General features: G+C 36.6%; 1 protein-coding gene across 2 annotated transcripts in view; it reads right to left on the reverse strand.

The window, feature by feature from the left end:
* The window catches only part of CD163L1 (CD163 molecule like 1), a 94,892-nt gene that overhangs the window by 45,608 nt on the left and 36,851 nt on the right, over positions 1-12,433 (reverse strand). For both annotated transcript variants that reach the window (XM_017891841.1, XM_017891840.1), the window contains exons 6-8: positions 9,900-10,220; positions 4,383-4,703; positions 2,180-2,500 (exon numbers count right to left, since the gene is read on the reverse strand). In XM_017891841.1, coding sequence (XP_017747330.1) covers positions 2,180-2,500; positions 4,383-4,703; positions 9,900-10,220 — 963 coding nt within the window. The remainder of the gene's footprint in view (positions 1-2,179; positions 2,501-4,382; positions 4,704-9,899; positions 10,221-12,433) is intronic.

Genomic DNA, 12,433 nt, shown 5'->3' on the forward strand with positions numbered 1-12,433 from the left:
AACTACAAACCACTGCTCAGTGAAATAAAAGAGGACACAAACAAATGGAAGAACATTCCATGCTCATGGATTGGAAGAATCAATATCATGAAAATGGCCATACTGCCCAAGGTAATTTATAGATTCAATGCCTTCCCCATCAAGCTACCAATGACTTTCTTCACAGAATTGGAAAAAACTACTTTAAAGTTCATATGGAACAACAACAACAACAACAACAACAAAAAACCCGCATAGCCAAGACAATCCTAAGCAAAAAGAACAAAGCTGGAGGCATCATGCTACCTGACTTCAAACTATACTACAAGGCTACAGTAACTAAAACAGCATGGTACTGGTGCCAAAACAGACATATAGACCAATGGAACAGAACAGAGGCCTCAGAAATAACACTACACATCTACAACCATCTGATCTTTGACAAGCCTGACAAAAACAAGAAATGGGGATGGGATTCCCTATTTAATAAATGATGCTAGGAAAACTGGCTAGCCATATGTAGAAAGCTGAAACTGGATCCCTTCCTTACACCTTATACAAAAATTAATTCAAGATGACTTGAAGACTTAAATGTTAGAACTAAAACCATAAAAACCCTAGAAGAAAACCTAGGCAATACCATTCAGGCCATAGGCATGGGCAAGGACTTCATGACTAAAACACCAAAAGCAATGGCAACAAAAGCCAAAATCGACAAACGGGATCTAATTAAACCAAATAGCTTCTGCACAGCAAAAGAAACTATCATCAGAGTGAACAGGCAACCTACAGAATGGGAGAAAATTTTTGCAATCTAACCATCTGACAAAGGGCTAATATCCAGAATCTATAAAGAACTTAAACAAATTTACAAGAAAAAAAACAGCCCCATCAAAAAGTGAGCAAAGGATATGAACAGACACTTCTCAAAAGAAGACATCTATGCAGCCAACAGACACATGAAAAAATGCTCATCATCACTGGCCGTCCAAGAAATGCAAATCAAAACCAGAATGAGATACCATCTCATGCCAGTTAGAATGGCAGTCATTAAAAAGTTAGGAAACAGATGCCGGAGAGGATGTGGAGAAATAGGAATGCTTTTACACTGTTGGTGGGAATGTAAATTAGTTCAACCATTGTGGAAGACAGTGCGGCCTAAAACCAGAAATGCCATTTGACCCAGCAATCCCTTTACTGGGCATATACCCAAAGGATTATAAATCATTCTACTATAGACACATACACATGTAGGTTTATTGCAGCACTGTTCACAATAGCAAAAGCTTGGAACCAACCCAAATGCCCATCAATGATAGACTGGATAAAGAAAATGTGGCACATATACGCCATGGAATACTATGCACTCATAAAAAAGGATGAGGTCATGTCCTTTGTAGGGACATGGATGCAGCTGGAAACCATCATTCTGAGCAAACTGTCACAAGGACAGAAAACCAAACACCGCATGTTCTCACTCATAGGTGGGAATTGAACAATAAGAACACTTGGACACAGGGTGGGGAACATCACCCACTGGGACCTGTCAGTCAGTTGGGGACTGGGGGAGGGATAGCATTAGGAGAAATACCTAATGTAAATGATGGGTTGATGGGTGCAGCAAACCAACATGGCACATGTATACCTATGTAACAAACCTGCACGTTGTGCACATGTACCCTAGAACTTAAAGTATAATAATAAAAAAAATTATATAATCCATAAGCCCAGACCTCTGGATGAAGTTTTTTTGTTCTAACGCTGTTGGGATTAGCCTTTCAGATAACAATGAGTATTTGAGTAATCTTGGGTACCAATTTTTGAGAAATTGGGTGATTCAACATAAGGGTTTATTTATTTAAATAAATAACTGAATTATCATTATTTTTTCCTAAACTGATTTGACTATGGGTAACATCTTTTTGTAGAATTGTATTGACTAGTGGTTTAATGAAACTAACTTTGGGAAAATTTGGATAGATATTAGAAAATTAGGTTTCATTTCTTGAGAAAACAGGTTTGATCCCATAGAAAGATACTAAAAATGAATGAGAATATGAGGTATGGTTAGCTTTAAAAAAAAGTGAGAAATGAGTACTTGGTCATAAATGTACTGATTAAGAAAAAAGAAGGTATGTAGAAGGTATGTTAGAGAACCCAGGCAGTTTCTTTTAAGGAAGCCCTGGTTTGGGTATCTTACCAGAACAGATCACTCCAACATCTTCACCGTGACTGCAGTCATTATTTCCCCACCCACTGTTCCTGCATGACCAGAGATCTGACTCATCTCCATCACAGGAAATGTCATCGAGCCAAATTTTTCCATATCCTGTAGAAGTGTTTCCCAGACCCATGCCAATGATAGAAGTTGGGCAGCCCAGCTGGCTACACACCACAGCCGCAGCAATACTGTTCCAACCATCATCACACACTGTGCCCCACTGTTCTTGAAAGTACACCTCCAGTCTTCCCGAGCAGCGGTTGCTGCCGCCCGCCAGCCTCAGGCCCCATGTTGCATTACCTGCACCAAGAACAATGAAGCAAGTAGTTAATGGGTGTGATGGTTTATTTTATATGTCAACTTGGCTGGGCTATGATACCCAGTTATTTGGTCAAACACCAGTCAAACAGACAGTGTTGTGAAGGTATTTTTTCAGATGTGATTAACCTTTAAATCAGCCGACTTTGAGTATAGCCAATTATCCTCCATAATGTGGGTGGGCCTCATCCAATCAGTTGAAGACCTTAAGAGAAAAGACTGAAGTCCCCCAAGAAAGAAGGAATTCTACTTCCGCACTTTCTTGAGATTCAAGACTGCAACATCAGCTCTTCTCTGCAGTCTGCTGGCATCCTCTTCAGATTTTGGACTTACAAGTCCCCACCATTGCTTATAAAATTGAACCAATTCCTTAACATAAATCTCTGTCTTTCTCTCTCCTTCTCTCTCTCTACATACATACATATGCGCACACACACACACGCACACACACACACACACACACATACACGCACACACACACACAGAGAAGAAAGGCTCACATTCCATTGGTTTTGTTTTCCTGGAGAACCCTGAATAATGCAGATTTGGGTACTAATAGTGGTTCTAGAGGAACAAAATCTTAAGGATGAGTTTTATGAATTGATGCTATAATTCAAAAATTGATTCTAGAATTGGTTCTCTAACCTGATAAAAATTTAATGACACTAATGATTCTATATCCAGTAGTAAAGAGGGCACTGAAATCCATGGCATGATGTGGCAATAGATATATACAAAATCTCATCATTAGATATTCCTAATCAAATACTCATAGGAGGTAAAGTTCTGAATGAACATATATTTGTTAACCTAGGACATTTCTGTCAAACTTACAAGCATAATGAGATTGGCTGGGTACTCCCCATTGCACTGGACAAAGTGGGGAAAGAAAAGAATGAATTTAGAGATTCAAATTCCCACCTGAACCTGCAAGTTTTTATGTCTTCCTGGAAAGAAACTCACGTCTCTTATAGCAACAGAACTGAGATTACTGAAAACCTTCACCTGGTAAGGTACTGAATTCTCAACCTCACAAGATGTCTACTGTCTAAGTGAGGGATTTAATTGGGATGGAACGGAATTCTGAACATTGGGATGGGGTAATATGGGGAGACCTGATAAGGTTGGGAACATTGAAACCCTAAATTCTACTGTTTCTCCTTTAACAGTAGAGACAACCATCCACCTCTGTATGAGAGTATTAATCCTACTTTGCTTGAAGAAATTGAATCTCTCCTGAGATAATTGCCTTGAAAGGCACTCCTGAGTCTCCTCAGCACCCATTCCATCAGCCCTCTTTACATCTAGACTCAAGTCCCAGCAAGCTCCAAAACATGAGGTACAAAGTGTCTGACGTGGAAGTGCACACAAACAACCATGATTTTTCCAATTTACACAGACAGGTATCAGAATATACGTGAGAATGAGTATTAAGGATCTGAGATAATGCTGGAAGGAACATAAAGTTGGATCAGGGTGAATTTACTGATATGAGCCCTAAGCAGAGATTCTAGATTTAATGATGCAGCTAAGGGTTAGAAAGCCTCTAATAGTTTGTTGGACTGGTTGGGTGAAACACGTACCAAAGGTGGCCTACGCTTAATGAAGTTGAAAGGCCAGACTGCTTCTGTATTTGGTAGGGGAAGGGATCCAAAGGGTCATGGTCAGGGTTGTCTACTAATTTCTTATTTTACCTGTATAAGCGGAAGAGTTCCAGGTAAAGTGAACTGAAGTCTAACTTAAGACAAGAGTCATGACCCCTCAATCAATTCCCAGATGTGAGCCAGTTTATAGACCCAGAAGCCCCTCCTATGGGGAATACTATTTATCTTGTCAGGAAATAATAAATAAGAACAAGTCTTACCTGAGCAGGTTACAATCACATCCTCTCTGTGTACACAATTATGCTTTCCCCATCCATTATGTTTACAGTCCCAGATATTTGACTCATTTCCAATGCAAGAAACATCATCCAGCCAAATAGGTCCTGATGCTTCTTTAAAATAGGTTATACCAAACATACGGATCGGCTTTCCACATCCCAGTCGTTTACACACAACAGCTGCATTCTTTGTGCTCCATCTGTCATGACACACAGTCCCCCACTCTCCTTGGTATTTCACCTCCAATCTCCCGTAACAGGGGCTATCCGCCCCGGCAAGTCTTAGGTCCAGATCTGCCTTATCTGCAAGCAAGACAAAACCACATATTTGAGATCAAATGAGAGGATCTTTTCAGAAGACTGAAAAGACTCTCTAAATTCACCACTATGAGGCTTTGCCTAATAGGTGATATATTAGGCATACTTTTGGATGAAAAGTTTGGTTTTCTTTCTTTTGACAATTTTTTATTCAATTTTTGGAGAGAATGTGTCTCTAAAGCATGAAACAACAAAAGCAAATTTACTGAAGTAAAGCCTGGGGAATGTTATAAAGCCTCCAAGAATGATGGGTTTGGATAAGATGAGCAACGTGGAAGCATGCAGAGAAGTTCTTTGAGGTATGGATACAATTCAGGAGATAACTGGCAGGTTTCTGCAGTGGAGTCCAGCATCAGCACCAAAGCTCATTCCCTCATAGTCTTCATTTTAGTTTGTCCGCCATGTTTTATAAGATAAAGGGAGGCATTTGTACATGAAACTGCCCTTTCATAAAATAAATTCCTTTTAATTCTTAATTTTCCAGTGTTCAAAGCACTTGATAAATTTTGAGAAAATCCTTGCTTCCTTCCTTCCTCCCTCCCTCCTTTCTTTTCTTTTTTCTTTTTCTTTCTTTTCTTCTTTTCTTCCTTTCTTCCTCTTTCTTCTTCCTTTCTGTCTTCTTTCATTCTTTCTCTCTCTTCAGTTCTTTCTTCTTTCTTCCTTTCTTCTTTCCTCTTTTCTTTTTTTCTTTCTTTTTCTTTCTCTCTCCTCTTTCTTTTCTTTCTTCTCTCTCTTCTTTCATTCTCTCTCCTTTCTCTCTCTTTCTGAATTCTTTCTTTGTTTCTCTTTTCTTTCCTTCCTGGCTCCCCTCCCCCTCCCTCCTCCTCCCCTTTCTTTCTTTCTTTCTTTCTCTCTTTCTTTCTTTCTTTTCTTCCTTTCTTCCTCTTTCTTCTTTCTTCCTTTTTCTGTCTTCTTTTATTCTTTCTCTCTCTTCAGTTCTTTCTTCTCTCTTCTTCTTTCCTTCTTTCTTTCTTTTTCTCTCTTTCTCTCTCCTCTTTCTCCTCTCTTTCTCTCTCTCTGTCTCTGTTCTTTCTCTCTCTCTGTCTCTGTTCTTTCTTCTCTCTCTTCTTTCATTCTCTCTCCTTTCTCTCTCCTTATCTTTCTTTCTGACTTCTTTCTTTGTTTCTCTTTTCTTTCCTTACTTGCTCCCCTCCCCCTCCCTCTTCCTCTTCTCTCTTTCTTTCCTCTTTCTTTCTTTTTCTTCTTTCTTTTTTCTTCCTTTCTTCCTTCCTTTCTTCCTTTCTTCCTCTCTTTCTCTCTCTCTTTCTTTCTTTTCAGGGCCTTACTCTGTCACCCAGGCTAGAGTGCTGTGGCACAATTTTGATTCACTACAACCTCTGCCTTCAGGGTTTAATCTTCCCACCTCAGCCTCCCAAGTAGCTGGGATTACAGGCGCACACCACCACGGCCAGCTATTTTTTGTGTTTTAGTAGAGACAGGGTTTCACCATATTGCCCAGGCTGGTCTAGAACTCCTGACCTCCTTTCGGCCTCCCAAAGTGCCAGGGTTACAGGCATGAGCCACCGTGCCCAGCCAAGAAATATTTTGCTATGTAGGTACTACTGTGATATAGGAAAGGTATAATATTTTATAATGGGTCACTTTAAAAATTCTAAAAGCCTTCCAATTTCCTTACTTGCTATCCAGTACAACAACTCTTCCATGTGTCTATAATAATCTTACATTCTATTCAACCTAGTATGTGTGTGTGTGTATTTTAAAACATAATATTTAATAATTGCATAGGATACCATCATATGGCGATATAGAGATTCTGTAAGTTATTTAACCAAGACACAATTCTTAGTTACTTATGTTATGGTTAATTTTTCATTTTCACAAATTACGCTGCCATGAACATCCTTACACATAGAGTTTTGAGTATGTCACCAAGTCCTTCCGTGATATAATGGAAACCAATGTATTCAGTGTAGGTTAAATGTATGGGTGTATGAACAGATATATGATGTATGTATATGTAATATATATCATTTCCAGATATACTAAATAAAAATTCATAGAAATAAAGCAAAGAAAAAATTTAAATTCCTGGTGCAAATAAATATACAAATGAAGTAGTGTATACTATTCTAGTATAGGGTAAATGGATAGTATAATGATATAATTTCTGCACAAATCAAACCAATTTATATTTATATGGTATTTTAAGAGACTGGGCTTTGCTACATTGCCCAGGATGGAGTGGAGTGGCTATGTACAGGTGCAATCATAGCACCTTACAGTCTCTATCTCCTGGGCTCAAGTGATATTCCTGCCTCAGCCTCCTGAGTTGCTGGGACAACAGGCATGTGCCACCATGCCCAACCAATTCATAGGTTTAATATTACCTTAAAAACAATTCTAATTTTAATCCATATTTAGAAGAATAAGGAGAAAAAAGTAGCAAGGATTTTATGAAAAATAAGAATACTTAGGGAATATATATCTCAGTACATATTAGCCTATAGAAAGCTACAATAGTTAAATGTGTTAAAGTTAGTTAAAGTAGTTAAAGTTAAATGTGATGGTTCTAGAAATAGAAGAGGGGGACTATGTATTTTATAAAGGGACTCTGTAAAATACACAGAGTTCTTACACATCATAAGACAAAGACGTCACACAACCGAAAAATGGCCAAAGAACCAGAAATGCTAACACATAAACAAATACAAATAAGTTGCTAATAAAGAATTGGGAAAAAGCTCTCATTTGTTATCAAGGAAGTAAGATTTTTGAGCATTGACTTTGGAGCTAAAACAGTCCATATTTGAACTCCAGCTTCACTACTGCCCTGATAGCTGAGTGACCTGGGTGAGTTACTTTCTCTCAGTACCTCTATTTCCTCACTGTAAAATAGAAATTAGAATAGTAACCCCCTTCCTGGGATTCCATGAGGATTCCATGAACCCATATATGTAAACTAATAGAACGCTGCCTGGAACACCATAAATATTCAATAAATGTTCATTAATATTATTATATTTTAAAATCAGATTAACAGTTATTCTAAAATATGAAAACATTCAGTGTTAATATGATATAGTGGAATAATAGGGAGCTGAAATCGAATAGAAGAAAAAAACACAATTTATAGACAATAATTTGTTAATATATATCCAAGACTTTAAAAAAAGATGCATATGGTTTTACATGACAATTTCATTTTTAAGTATTTGGCAAATTACATAATCAAGTGTGAAAATGTATTTCTCAGTATATCAAATAAAATCGTATTTTAACAGTAAAATTTGAAAACCTTTTAAAACTTAACATGATGAGATAGTTAAATAAATTATAGTACATTACGCAATATAGTAAGCAGCTTCTAACATTAAGATAGATTAGTAATGGCCATGTGGAATATGTCTGTGGTATATTGTTCAGCACAAAGGGTACACACACACACACACGATCCAGAAATATAAACAACAAAAAAACCCCAAAAGAATGAATGGCAGCATTGCATGTGGATTTAAAAAATTCTTTTAATTTTTTTGTATTTTGATCTTTTCACTGCATTTATAATTTGAAAAGTAGTTTCCAAAAGCAAAAGCAATTTTGTAATGTTTTATATCAATCTATAAGAAAGAGAAAACTAAAATAAAATTGATGTGTACAAAAGAATTGATAGTTAACTTTGCCTACCAAATTGATCACATTAAATGTGAACAGAATAGATAGATAAATAGATTCATAAACCAAACTCCACTCTGCAATTTCTGGATACCATTATATATTATACTAATCTGACATTCTTGAATATAAGGTGTATGTAAGGTGTACATTCAAGAATGTCAGGTTAGTATAATATTAATAGTGAAAAATTATCAACAGCCTAAACACCAAGAAAAGAGCTCAGGTTAAATTTACTGTACTCATATGATAGAATAACATAAAGTTTTTTAATTTTTAGTTTAAGGGTGTGGGAAAATGCAAATGTTATAGCAAGTGAGAGACAAGATACAAAATAAGGAGTTGCATTATCTATATTTCTATCCTTCCATCCACATATAAGGTATGTGTGTGTGTTTCATTTACAAGAACATCATTCTTCATTTATCCTATATCTATCATCTATCAGGCTTTTAGGATATCAATAAATAACAGGACTATTTAGGTATACTCTCATGTAAATAGCATCATTGGAAATGGTTATGTAGGCTCACAATACTCCCCTGACACCTGTGCCCCCTCCCACTTAGGACTCTCTAGATACTCCTTTTTTTTCCTTCATAAAGTGCCACAGAGAATAATGATGACTGGATTTTATTTATTTATTTCATTTTTTTTTTTTTTTACAAGATGAGGCCTCACTCTGTTGCCCCAGCTGGAGTGCAGTGACCCAATCATGGCTCACTGCAGCCTTGAATTTCTGGGATCAAGCAATCCTCTTGCCTTAGCCTACTGAGTAGCTAGGACCACAGGCATGTGCCACCACACCCAGATAAATTTTAAATTTTTTGCAGAGGGAGTCTTGCTATATTACCCAAGTTGATTGTGAATCTTGGCCTCAAGTGATCTTCCTGTGTTAGTCTCCCAAAGTGTTGAGGTTACAGGTATGAGCCTCTGCATCTAGCTTTGTTTTTTAAATATCTAACCTGTTTTTTTCTGTTTAAAAGGTCTTGGAAATGTTTTATACGTAAAATAATTCATAAGTATTATGCACACAGATTTTCTTTGTTTTCAATTCTACTAATGATATTCTAGATTCTTACAGAATTATACATCACATCAACATATGTATATAAATATATCTATATCAGCTATTTGGATTTGTATATATTCCTAATTCTCTATAATAAGCCTTAATTTATAATCAGAAATAAACAATGTATATTATTAAATAAAAAACTTAAAAGCAGCAGAAAACTGTTAAGAAAACTGTAAACTAGTACAACTCATTAGTTTAATATGAAGAGAGTTTTCCCAGTTATTGTAGAGATACAGATTATACTCATGCGGTGGTACCAGCTGTATCTGATTTCAGGAGAGACTGCTAGTGAGGAGAAACTCTCTTTTTACAATGTGCATTTGAAAAGTTCTTTGTGCTGCTTACGAGTATTTTGGGTTTTTTTTAAGGACCAAAAAACCCTTTTTTCAAGCTACTAAGTGCTTCTAACCTCCCAACAAATTATTTCTAAAAATTCAAATGTGTACTCTCTCATGATCTTTGAACCTTACCAGAACAAATTACTCCAGCATCTGATCTTCGGAAGCATGTTCGCTTTGCTTTTCCATCATATATGCAGTCCCAGAGAGATGACTCATTCCCAGAGCAAGATATGCTGTTTATCCAAATGTCCCTAGTTTCATTACTAGGTTTAGCACGACGACTGCCAAAGACACTAAACGGACATCCTAGCTGCTTACAAACCACAAGGGCTTGTTCATTCTTCCAGTTCTGGTCACATACTGTCCACCACTGTTCATGGATTCTCACCTCTACTCTCCCCGAACAATTGTCACTTCCATCTGCTAGTCGCAGTTCCAAATCTGCTCCATCTAGGATGAAGTCACAGAGAAACGTCTGAACTGGATTTGGGACAATATCATCAGCATCCCTCTCCTCCAACCTCCCCATGTGAAGATTAGATGTATCCTTCACAAACTGAGAAAAGTAAAGAGTGGAAATGCATTTTGTTTCAAAATTTCAACAAGAAGACTTCAATACTAAAGTACTTGTCGGTCTTTATGACAACAATCTTCTTTTAAATATGAACATTGAAATTATAATCCTAAGAATCTTGCTTTAGCCTTGCTGAAATTTAAGAAACTAAACATTACAATAAAAAGCCTTAGAATCCTATATGCCATTAATTACATTAATTTTCAAAATATTACAGTGATTATTTTAACACCATAAAATAAACTAAAGTGTTGGCAAATACTTGCCTTTCAGTAACTTCAGAAAGAAAAGGGACAAAAACAATGTGCAATTAGGAAAAAATCTCTCTTGGATTTAAATAGAAACATGTTCTTTCTCATACTGTTTTCTATGAAGAAGCAAGCCTTTGCTTATTAAACATATTTGCCGTAGGAAATGAAATTTGTTCAGTGGTAATTTTTGAAGGAACTGTGTGTTTTCGCTCCGTCAGCATGTGCATCACGTGACTTGTGTCCCTGTGACTCTGCTTTTTCATGCATACAAATAAATATATTAACCCCAAGAAAGTAAAAATGTGGAGAATTTTTCTTGAAATAATTGAGGAAAGAAGATATAATTTCTATACCTCATCTCCTCCCATTATTCAAGCTTTTCATACATCATTACAAAAGTGTAATTTGCTATCTAGTGAGAAATCTGGTTCACATTGAATAGGTTAGTCTCGGGAGATTTGGGGGTTTATTTTCCTATAAATAATGTGGGTCATAATGATGATAATAATCATGCCTAAACCTATGGAGAACTTCTTGGTTGCCTGGCACATTTTAGGTATTTTCCCTGCACTATTTTATTTAATGCTGTTATCCTAGTCATGATAAAAGAAATCTGCAACTTGGAGATTGACTTATATAGGATCACATAATTATCAAGTGACAGATTTTAAACTGTGAAACTGTGAACTGTTTTTGTTTGGTGAAAAAAAAATCCTTTGACTACAGGACTGCAGAGAAGGCCAATGTATCTAACTACCCATTTTCCTGTGGGTTGGCCACACACACATCTGTTTTCAGTGTTGGGATTGTTTTCCCACCTTGTTTTCACATCTGCATCATTCTTCCTGGCCCTTCCTTACTCTTCCAGAGGCACATCGTTCCGGAAGTTCCAGAGTTTGAATAGCAACTGGTCTTACAGTTAGGGATGTTATATCAAGTCAGAAGCACACTGTTATGAATTCACTTCATTGTAAGAAAATGTATCAAAATGATTAAGATTCTCTCTCTTCCTGTTTCCTCCCCCTCTCCTCTCATCTCTCTCATCTTCTCATGTGTCCCTCTTTTCTCTACCTCCCTTTTACGTGGAGGAAAATTTTTCTTGTAAAATGATGGATTGATCACATATACTGTGGGAAACTCTTTTGAATGGTGAAAGTGGTCGTTCCCCAGATAAAACTTGCAAGCAAACTAGTATAAACAGAAATAAAAGGATTAAAAGATGTTCTGAATATATTATCCTTCCCAAAAGTCCTATGAGGGTGGCATAAATCCTGTGGCTAAGGTACAGCTAAACCCATAAACCTCTTTGTCTACATACGTTTTTCTATGTATATCGTTCCCTGCTGCATACTCTAGACTTAAGCAAAACTCATCTTAAAAAAGGCGACCTGATCTCAAATTCTATAGGAAATAAGATTAAGGCATCCTGTGTAAGGCTGGTAGAATAAGGTCAGTAATAATTTACTAAAGAAGCCTCTTCTATCAAGACAAACTGACTCTCAGAGGAAAATACTTGGCTCTACATCTAGGGATTCTCCTTTCATAAGAATATTAGAAGGTGTGGATTTAATCTTATTAAGACAGTGAACACGTTTCATGACATCTTTAAACATAAAATACTACTGTGAGAGAAATATGAGTGATATTTTAACCCCTGATATACAAAACTATAAATAAACAGTGAGGGGTAACTTGTAGTTGAGAGTTGCAAACTAGAAAACAAATGGCTGCAGACAAAAATTTTACTAGTATAAGGTACAAAGTAATTAGCAAAGTCATAAATTTTTAGATAGGTACTCTTTGGAAATAGTTTATTTTAATGAGTGGAAGTGCTAAAA

Source organism: Rhinopithecus bieti, unplaced genomic scaffold, assembly GCF_001698545.2.
Source record: "Rhinopithecus bieti isolate Rb0 unplaced genomic scaffold, ASM169854v2 scaffold_21022, whole genome shotgun sequence".
Classification (NCBI taxonomy): Eukaryota; Metazoa; Chordata; class Mammalia; order Primates; family Cercopithecidae; genus Rhinopithecus; species Rhinopithecus bieti.